A 10,514-nucleotide genomic window follows, 5' to 3' on the forward strand; every position below is an offset into this window, starting at 1 on the left:
TATTGTGTAGAAGGCCTTAAGAACTATTAGATTGGCTTGCTTTTTGACTCCTTTCAAGGAAAACAAACACAACCACAGGTGCTTATTTGATACACTGGCAAAATTAATGTGAGATACAGCATTTCAGACATTTGACAACAGCAAGATTAATATAGTAATACAGAGAGGAAACTGTAACTATGCAGCCATCTTCTACAGTGTCACATCAGACAGTAACATTACAGTCCCCCCGAGGAACAAGTGAATAAATTATTTGCTGTTCATTCTTTAATCAACAACATATATGTTAGAAGCTATACCTGATAAACTACTGAAAGAGATTTTTCCTGAATTCATAGATCTTCTTCTTAACATTATTAATTAATCACTGTCATCAGCATATGTCCCAAAAGAAATTGAAGCTTCAAATTTCTTACACTCGATGGTGGACCTGCTCCTAGTGACGTCCACAACAGCCCTGAAGGTCAGCGGAAGGCATGACAACTAGACGATCCCAAGAAACTGATCCCCTGTAAAGACCTCATCGCCACGACAGCCATCTTTACAGGTCCTCAGGAAACACCACATGAACCAGACAAGTCCTCTGCACAGACAGCTTCATCTTCACCATGTGATCTATTGCAATTTTCAAGCAGAAGGACAAGGATGGATATTCTAAAAGATACCAATTCAAAACATGACTTGTCACCTTTGGCTTGCTTAGTTGGGGGCACTTCATATTCAGTAGTATAATTAAATTGACTGTACTATTGGATGAGAACTGAACTGAGCTGGATTATGACATTGTCTGCAACAGGGCTGCTTTACAGCTGATTTGATCTCCTTTCATAATTGATTTTCTGAATGAAAATGAATCAACACTGAATTTCCCTCAGTGGAACAATGACACTTTTTTTTTTTTTTAAGGGCTGCTTAACATCTCCATTTGCATTACTGAATCAATATTTTCCACTTAGTCCTTGTAAATCTACTTTGAAACAATCTGTATTGTATAAAGCACTATATAAAGGTGACTTGACTTCACACGCAAGTATTGAGTAAAGAGTAATGAACAAATAACATGAACATGGACTTTTTAAATTTACAGATTTTTATAAGCACATTAAAAAGCTAAAGAATCGGGGGAAAACGTAAATATATAAAAACAACTCAATAATTGTTACACATTAATAATAACATACCGGTATATAGGCTGCAGTAAACTAAAACTGAAACCATAAAAGAACTGTTTGTACTTGAATTAAAAACCTTAACTGATTATATATAATTTCATTATGCTTAACTTGATGTACTAAAATCTCTATTACTAAAATAATAAAAACTAATTCAAAATATTAATAAAAACCTATAATAAAATCTAGTGAGAACTCTGAGTAACATGCATATTGAGCCAAGATAACTCCAAACGCCTTAATTTAATATCACTTAGTAACAAGAATAAAAAATAAAACAGTCTAATAATAAATAATTGCAAAAGTGTAATTTTATCCTCGACAGACGGTTATATTTTCATATGCACTTTTTTTATGTTAATGAGTTTAAATTCATTCAAATTCATGAATTGAGTTTAAATTAATTCCACTTCGTATGCAAATTAGGCGATGGCGTCATTTAAAATCAGCTCTTCCCCATGTACATTTCTTGCACAAAACAGAAAAGAAAACCAAAGTTAAGACACAGGAGCGCGAGCAGCCGCCGTGTCGTCACTCGTCCTGTACTCCGCGGTGATGAAGAGCTTCAGCGGATCACGAGCCGCTCTTCACTTACTCAGAAGAGACCTGCATCATCATCATCATCATCACTGTGTGGGGATAATAGGTGCACCTTTCTCTAAAGGACAGGTGAGATATAAATCCTCCAAACACGTCCTCTTCTCTTTTAAATGAATGATTATTCACGTATTAAAAAGAATCCATGCGGGGATGTTATTGACCGGATGTTGATGTTATTGACTGTGGCTGCAGCAGAGAGATGGTGTGCAGAGAGGAGCGGACCTCATTCGAGCTGCTGGATTGGTGCAGAAACTTATAGGGGAAGGTACCACTACTACACCCCGTTATTTACACTGCTTTTATTTACACTTTTTTTTATCTCACTGTTACCGATATCTACACTCTGTGTCACATAATTATACATTGTACTGAATAAAATTAATTAAGAACATGTACTTTCTATAGAGTCAGGGTTAGGACTTGGTTTAGGGTTGCATATAATTAAAGGGGTGGCTGATTGCAATTGCACCTTTCTAACGTTAGTTAGTGTGTAATGTAACTGTTTGAGCATAAACAATATCTGCAAAGTTGCAGAAGATCAGTGCAAATGGAGATATTGTCTTTTAAAATTCTGTCAGTTGAACCCCAGATAGCAAGCACATTTGGGACTCAAGTGGAAAAAAGCACTTCTCATATTTATGAACTTTTTTTTCCTAAACAAAACGTCTGCGATACTGAGAATTATATATATATATATATATATATATATATATATATATATATATAATTCATATATATCTCAATATTTTCTGGGATGACGATAATTAGACAACATTTTGCCGTGTTATTGTTCTGGTACCTTGAGGACTACCGTGGGCAGCTGTCTCCTAAAGTTTTTGATATTCTGCATATTCTGTATGGTGACCAGTACACAGCAAAGAAAGAAATTCAAAATAGGTTTTAAATGGATTTTTACCTTGTATGCGTATTTTTACCTTTATTAGCTGCGTCTGAAGTGACATTTAGATGCATTAACACAAATTTTTTACTTTAATGCAATACATGAATGTATTTAACCTGCAGTTACAAGTGCATTCATAATGTTTTGATATTTTAATCATAAAACGTTGAAAACTGATATTTGACATTATTTGTAAAAAATTAACAGAAACTCTAAATGTGAAATTAAAACCGCCAGTAGGTGGCAGCAAGCCTCACTCGCTTTGGTACATTTCTCGAATCATTCTTGAGATTTGCAAAACAGTAAGTGCATTTCTCAAAACAACTCGTACACAAAACACAATCGATTACGTGCAAAAGCCAATTTCTTGTTCAAAATCCTTAATTCATCTCTCAATTATAAATATCTCTGTCAATGAACATGTCAGTGCCATCAGAATGACAAGTCCTTGTGTCATAGTTTACAGATAAGACAGTCAAATTGTTTAGTCATGTTGTCAATATAACTGATGTATGTTCTGATGGAAACTACTGTATTGAACAGTATTTCATATGCGTATATATGCCATATATCCATTTCAAAAGTGCAAATTTACAAATTACTGTATGTGGGATATTGATGGAAAGAGACTGAATAGAATTCCCAGTTACACTTTTACTAGTGGTCTGACCCCAAAAAACATAAAAATACCTTTACAATGCATTGTGATATAGAAAAGGAAAAAGAAATATGGGCACAATGATAAAAATAAGTCATTTTTCAGAATGTGTAACTCTTGTGTTGTCCTCTGTCTATACAGTATACGTTTTCCAACTGAAGATTCATCAGATGAACCTTTGAGCTATTTCAGAGAAATGGTTTATCATTGGTTTATCATCTACATTAGTAAATATTCACTTGCACAATTCATGCCAAATTGACAAAAAGTCTAATAATAATTAGTAAAAATAAAAATAAAAAGTGTGCTTGGCAGTTTATGACAACTAGATTAACCATTTTGCATTGAATGATTTATACGATGAACTAAAGACTAGATGTTTTGAGGGGTAAGACAAGACTATTGCAAAGAAAACGATATAATACGTTTTGAGCAACATGACATTAGCAACTGATAATGTAGGAAACCACAGATAAATGTGCATAATCAATTGCATGAATGTACAAAAGCAATCGCAACTGAGAATCTGGTTTTATGGTGTGAAAATAATGACTAGATGATCTGGAGGTTGTACAATTAGTTTTGAGAATTTCATTTCTGATTTGAGAAATGCACCAAACTGACTGAGAAAAACTGTATTACAGTTTTTTTTACAGATGCTGACACATTTCTCAATACTTAGGTCACTTTTGCAAAACTCAGACAGCCAAAAAACACACTTTGTCACCCACAATACAATGACCTAAAAAACACTAACAACATGTAGCATTATACAATGTTTTCTTGTGTAAAACAAGTCACTGCAATATATGTTAGTGGAATGAATCAGACATAATGCAGAATTCGTCAGTATTTTATGTAGTTTATTTATTTTTTAATAAAGAGTCATTCCAAAATACAAGAATTTACTTATAGAATAGAATCTACTTATTGTCCAGTTGTTTTTATAGCATTTAATTTTAAGATTTAAAATATATTTCATTCAAATATTACTGTAGAAATGTAGCAAATTGCTGATTCAGTTTTGTATTATGTTATTGTTTTGAACATAAGTTTAACAGTTTTGAAAACAGTATGTAAGCATGTGCAAATTGGCCATACAAAGAGTGAGAAAAGAATTCATGAAATTTGAGAGATGTAGTCGTTGAATGCATTTTGTGCCAAAGCAATGCTAATTGATCCTCAGTTTAGCCCAGGTAGACTTCTGTTGTGCTCACTGTGTGAAGAGTTTTGCAAAAGTGACCTAAGTATTGAGAAATGTGACCTAGCGTCTGTAAAAAAAAAACTGTAACAAAACCAAAAAAAAATTGCAAGACAAGTCTACACCAAGTTCAGTTTCATTTTTGTGACCGCACCACAAGTTCAAAGGAAACCAAGAAGGAAAGATATTTGTTTTCTTTATTTTTCAAAAGCACAATGTTTTGTATTTATTTAACAAATAATTAAATACAAATTAGGCCTAAATGGCTGACCTGATCTCATGAAAGTGTGTAGTATAGCATGATTTTCTGAAAAGCATGCTGCTGATACGCATTTTTATAGGCTACTAAAGGAGAAACGAGAGAGAGAGAGAGAGAGAGAGAGAGAGAGAGAGAGAGATTTGAATGTAAATTTATAATCAATGGCATGGCTGGTTTAGTCGACAGAAATATTATTATTTCTGATAATAACGTATAAAAACTGCTGGAATGCTTGGGAGGCAAATCAGAAGAGAAGAGACACTTTCGTTTTTTTTTTTTCATCACTACAAAAAAACTGTAAAATTAAAAATAGGGAACTCCTTTGATCCTCAATGCAGTGGATGCACACAACAGTCAGCAAATTGACCCCTCTTGAACGTTTAAGGTAATTTTGGAGCCCAACAGCCAACACATAAAAAAAAAAAAAGATTAAGATTTTTTAGATATTTAAGCCAATCTTTTGTGTTTGTCTTTTTTTATGATTTTCAAATATACATCACATTAAAACTGTGTAATCCAAATGGATGAAAATGTTAGGTCGTTGGATTGTATGCATGGAAAAGGCTGGTCAGTACACTTTTCTTTTGTGTTCCATGTTTAAACTACTAAATCCCATTGTTAAGTGTAAATCATGACAGAAAGCCCTTCGTCCCTCTCCAGGTTGTGTAGTGAAGGATTATGGGAATCTGACTTTTGAGGAGTTTCCCAATGACGAGCCAGTTGGCAGGCTGAAGACTCCGAGAGCAGTCGGCCGTGCCAATGAGCTGCTCGCAGGAGCTGTGCAGAAGGTCAAGAGCCACGGAAACACTTGTGTGATGCTGGGAGGAGATCACAGGTCATTGAGTGCTTTCGGTTCTGGTCAGTGAAACATTTGGAAGCAGGAAATGATTATTGAACCTATTGTCAGAAATGTGTTTGCTGTTTTTTACAGCTTGGCGATTGGCTCGATCTTTGGTCATGCCGCCTCAAGACATGATTTGAGTGTTTTATGGGTGGATGCACATGCAGACATCAACACACCTTCATCCACGTCAACGGGAAACATTCACGGCCAGCCACTGTCGTTCCTCATCCATGAACTGCACTCAAAGGTGACTGGTGCTCTTTAATCATTTCAGCACCTATATTAAAGTTTGCATGATATGTATCACAGTTATTACATTACTGTCATTCTCATCAAAAAAAAAAAAAAACTTCTAAAGAACTGTTCAAGTATAACTCCCTGACCAGTCATGCAGTTGTCAGTATCTGTGCCTTAAACACACTTATAACTAATAAACATCAACAACTTATATCATAAACATTGATAGAAAATGTCAAAAATTGTCTTTAATATTTTTTATTTTATTTTTTTGGGCTTTGTGAGATTACTTTTGCACCAATTAAAACATGTAACCTTAAATTCCATTAACATAATATTACATTTTATTTTATTTTATTTATTTTTTGGAATTCATTCATAATTCTCATTACTTATTCTCGTTATTTCAATTCTAATAGTCAATATTTATTAATCACCATAAATGAAAAACAATAAAACACATATAAAAATATGATTTCCTGTTAATATATGTGACCCTGGATCACAAAAACGAGTCTTAAGTGTAAATTCCAAATTGAAATACACAAATACATCATATGAAATCTGAATAAATAAGCTTTCCTTTGATGTATGGTTTATTAGGATCAGTGTTGGGCAAGTTACTTTTAAAAAGTAATTAGTTACAGTTACTAGTTACTTCTTCCAAAAAGTAACTAAATTAGTAACTCAGTTACAAATTTTTAAAGTAACTAGTTACTTAAGAAAGTAACTATTGCGTTACTTTCAAGTAAAATTAAATTTTAAATGCTCAAACGTGACCCCACCTCTACCCCTCTTTAAAGGAACTTAAAATACATGTGCATGTTCAATTATTTATGATAAATCTGAATATTATAATGAAATGGACACTTAATACAATACATTATTAACAGAAACATGAAACATTGTACACACATCTAAAAAAAAAAGTTGCTGTGGGACAAAGTGAGACTAGCCTCCAATCAAATGGCATGTATGTAGATATTATGTTTATATAGTGGATCAATGCAAATAACACGATAGATTTTTGGGAACTTTTGATATTTCCTTTTATTGTTTCTTTAATTTCTTGAAGGAAAAAGTAATGTATATACTTCTATTTAGAGAAGGCTACTTTTGGATTATTTGGGCTCGTCGCCATACCTGTCTCTCGTTGACTGACTGGCTTGTGTTGTTCGTTGTGTGTCCTGTCCGATGATGGGTCGTTCGCGAATGAGTGTTAGTGATGATGGATCGACTCGTTCGCGAATGAGCTTTTGATGAGTCGTTCGCGATTCGCGAATTTTTTAGTTGAACTTCGGGAGCTGGCTCGCATATCTGAAGAGCCAACTCTATTTTTTCAAATTTAGCCTATAGAAATTAAATAATTATGTAATAAAAATTGAAATATTATAGTCAAAGTCATTTAAAGAGCCGTTTGTGAGCCAAAGAGCCGGCTCTTTTCAGTGAGCTGAGTCAAAAGAGCCGAATTCCCATCGCTACTATGCGTGCTTTCGAACACCCGCCCAACTCTACCTGTGATTGGCTTACAATGAAATTTTACTCTACCTCAGCCAATCGTCAGCATTTATGCGCTTGTCTCGTGCTCTGCCCACTAACCAAGGAAGAACGGTAAAAAAAAGTATTTGCCTCTCGCTCAGAGATCTAGTTGGTCTGATGAAAAAAAAAAAACAGCTTCATCATCAGTTATAGTAACGCGCCGCATTTTTTGGCAGTAACGGTAACGGCGTTATTAAGATGAGAAGAGTAATCAATTAGATTACTCGTTACTGGAAAAAGTAATGCCGTTAGTAACGCCGTTATTTATAACGCCGTTATTCCCATCACTGATTAGGATAGGACAATATTTGGCCGAGATACAATTTGACCATCTGGAATCTGAGGGTGCAAAAAAAATTTAAACACTGAAAAATAAATCGCCTTTAAAGTTGTTAAGATTTAAGATTTTAGCAATGCGTATTACTAATCAAAAATTACGTTTTGATATATTTACGGTAGGAAATTTACAAAATATCTTTATGGAACATGATCTTTACTTAATCATAAATAAATTGGCATAAAATTAAAATTTATAATTTTGACACATACAGTGTATTTTTGGCTATTGCTACAAATATGCCCCAAATTTATGCTCCAGGGTCACATATGCTATTCATGTTTGATTTTTAGATCTATATATAAATATATATAAATATTACTGTAATACATTAAACTTCCTAATTACGGGAAGAAGGAGGCAGGAACCGGCATACAATCAAACAAAGACTTTAATAATCAAATAAACACAAAACAGCGCGGCAGCCCCTCACGGATGACTGTCGCGCATAAACAAAACCAAAACACAAAATAAAACCCAGACCTGGTCCTCTCTCATCCTTCACTGTCGGCGCTCCTTTTTTGTGTCCTTCCGATCTCCTCTGTGGGACTCGCTCCGTTCCTATGGCTCTCGGCCCCGTCCCACTCGTCACAATTACTATAAATAGGTTCCTGTCTTTTAGTTTACTTGAGACAACAATTTATGATTAGAAACATTTAAAATATTTTGTCATTTTGTTTTCCTAATGTTTCTTAGATTCCCATAATTCCAAATTTTTCATGGTTAAAACCTTGTGTAGCAGCGAAGGACGTCGTCTACATTGGGCTCAGAGATGTGGACCCGGGAGAACAGTAAGTTTGTAGATTCTACGCAATCATACCAGCATCATATCACTATTTCAAGATTCTTTTTGACGTTCAAATCATACTTTACGTCACAGTTATATCCTGAAGGACCTTGGAATCAAAGCCTTCTCCATGACAGAAGTTGATCGGCTTGGAATTGCAAAAGTCATGGAGCAGACATGCGATCACATGTTTTCAAAGTAAGTGTGTGACTTATTTTCTATTGATCATGAGGACCTAATATTTTATTGAGGAAACAATCTTTCCGGATCAGGGTGAAAAAACCCATCCACCTCAGTTTTGACATTGATGCGCTGGACCCATCAGTGTCACCTGCAACAGGCACACCTAGAGCGGGAGGACTGACCTACAGAGAGGGCATTTACATCACTGAACACATCTGTCAGACAGGTGACAACATCAGGAAATGCACATCTGAGATTTATAAAACTTCCAGGCTAATAAGCCGGCAGTTGTTTGGCCTTTCTGAAATTATTTACCAAAAATTTGAGTCGAGTGTTTAACTAATTTTGTGTGCATCTCAGTAAAGTGAATTTAATAAATCTGATTCTCTCTAGACTGCAGACAGCCATATTAACATTTATCTGGTTGACTATTGCTAAATGAACTAATTTCATTAGCATAATCCCTCATGGTGTTTGGCTGGCATGTTGATATGAATGTATGTTCTTGACTTCGCTCCAGGACTTCTCTCTGCTGTAGACATGGTGGAAGTGAACCCAAAACAGGGCAAAACAGAAGGCGAAATTAAATCAACAGTAAATGCTGCTGTGGATCTGTTATTGGGCTGCTTCGGAAGGGTCCGTGGGGGGTCTCATGATCCAGATTACAAAATGCCAAATCCATAAATCACAGGCTTTATTTTTTTATATATGTATTTACTGTCATCATTAAAAAGAATTTAAAACTAGAATTCCCATTTATTTTATTCCTGTATATAAATGAATTCCAAATATGATGATACCACAGTATACTGTATATGCAGAAAATACAAAGCTTACTGTTTGAGTATTTTTTTTCCAGAGGCAACATAATTGTAATTAAAAGTAAAAAATATTTTAAAATAATATAAATGTTTTCCAAAATGTTATTTTTTATTCAAGTGGCATATTTTATTGTTTATCTATTATATTAATATTACTGTCTGACAATATAAAAGAAATGTAACCACTTTAGTAAAACGCTTTATTTTAAATCTCGCTAGTTAAGTATGGCTTTATAAGAAAAACACGCACAAAATTCTTAAAATTATTATAAGACTAGCACAGAACATCTTCAGTTTGCCTCGTATAAAGACAGTAAAGATGTTCACAGACTGAATCACAGGCTTTATTTTTGTTATTTTGGCTTTTTGTTATATAATTTTTACTTGATGTAATCAAATAGGCGCTCATGTCATGCTGAGTTTAAAAACTGAATTCTAATTCAGCTGTACATAAAGTACGTTTGTTTTTCCAGAGGCACATCATTACAAAAAAAAAAAAAAAAACTGTTGTAGGTTAACAATAAACAACTAAAACTAGAACAATACAGTATAAATATATTTTAAAACAATCACAATGTTTCCCACTAAATTCATACAAGATGCAAATTTGAATCATTTTTGTAGAAAAATATATTATTTTGTAATTTTTCTATTATATTAGTTATTGTGTCTCTGACACTCTCCGAGTCACCAGTCATCTGCTCAGGTGTCAATCAACCACTGCAATAAAACATCAGCAGTTTAGAACAAGAGTGTTTAAACTACTTGCACTTTCTTATTTACTTTTAAATGTGAATTTAAATTGTCAAAATTAAACCATAAATTTTTTACCTTTGGAATGCATGATGTAGGGTGTAAAAATCACTAGTACGTTTTGGGAACTTGCCACAATTTTTGTGATCATTTCCAAAGAGATGGTGAAACGAATGACACAGGCACTCATCTAAATTACAACTATGTAATAATTAATTCTAA

At 34.0% G+C, this 10,514-nt stretch overlaps 1 protein-coding gene across 1 annotated transcript; it reads left to right on the forward strand.

Moving 5' to 3' along the window:
* Positions 1-1,629: 1,629 nt before the first annotated feature.
* LOC113056295 (arginase-1-like) lies at positions 1,630-10,401 on the forward strand. Its single transcript, XM_026222939.1, has 8 exons — positions 1,630-1,841; positions 1,965-2,037; positions 5,452-5,626; positions 5,723-5,882; positions 8,445-8,539; positions 8,629-8,733; positions 8,808-8,944; positions 9,239-10,401. Exons 1-8 carry the CDS (start codon positions 1,728-1,730, stop codon positions 9,400-9,402), a joined length of 1,023 nt encoding a protein of 340 aa, XP_026078724.1. The 5' UTR covers positions 1,630-1,727; the 3' UTR covers positions 9,403-10,401.
* The last annotated feature ends 113 nt before the right edge of the window (positions 10,402-10,514 follow it).

This window comes from Carassius auratus, chromosome 37 (assembly GCF_003368295.1).
Source record: "Carassius auratus strain Wakin chromosome 37, ASM336829v1, whole genome shotgun sequence".
Lineage (NCBI taxonomy): Eukaryota > Metazoa > Chordata > Actinopteri > Cypriniformes > Cyprinidae > Carassius > Carassius auratus.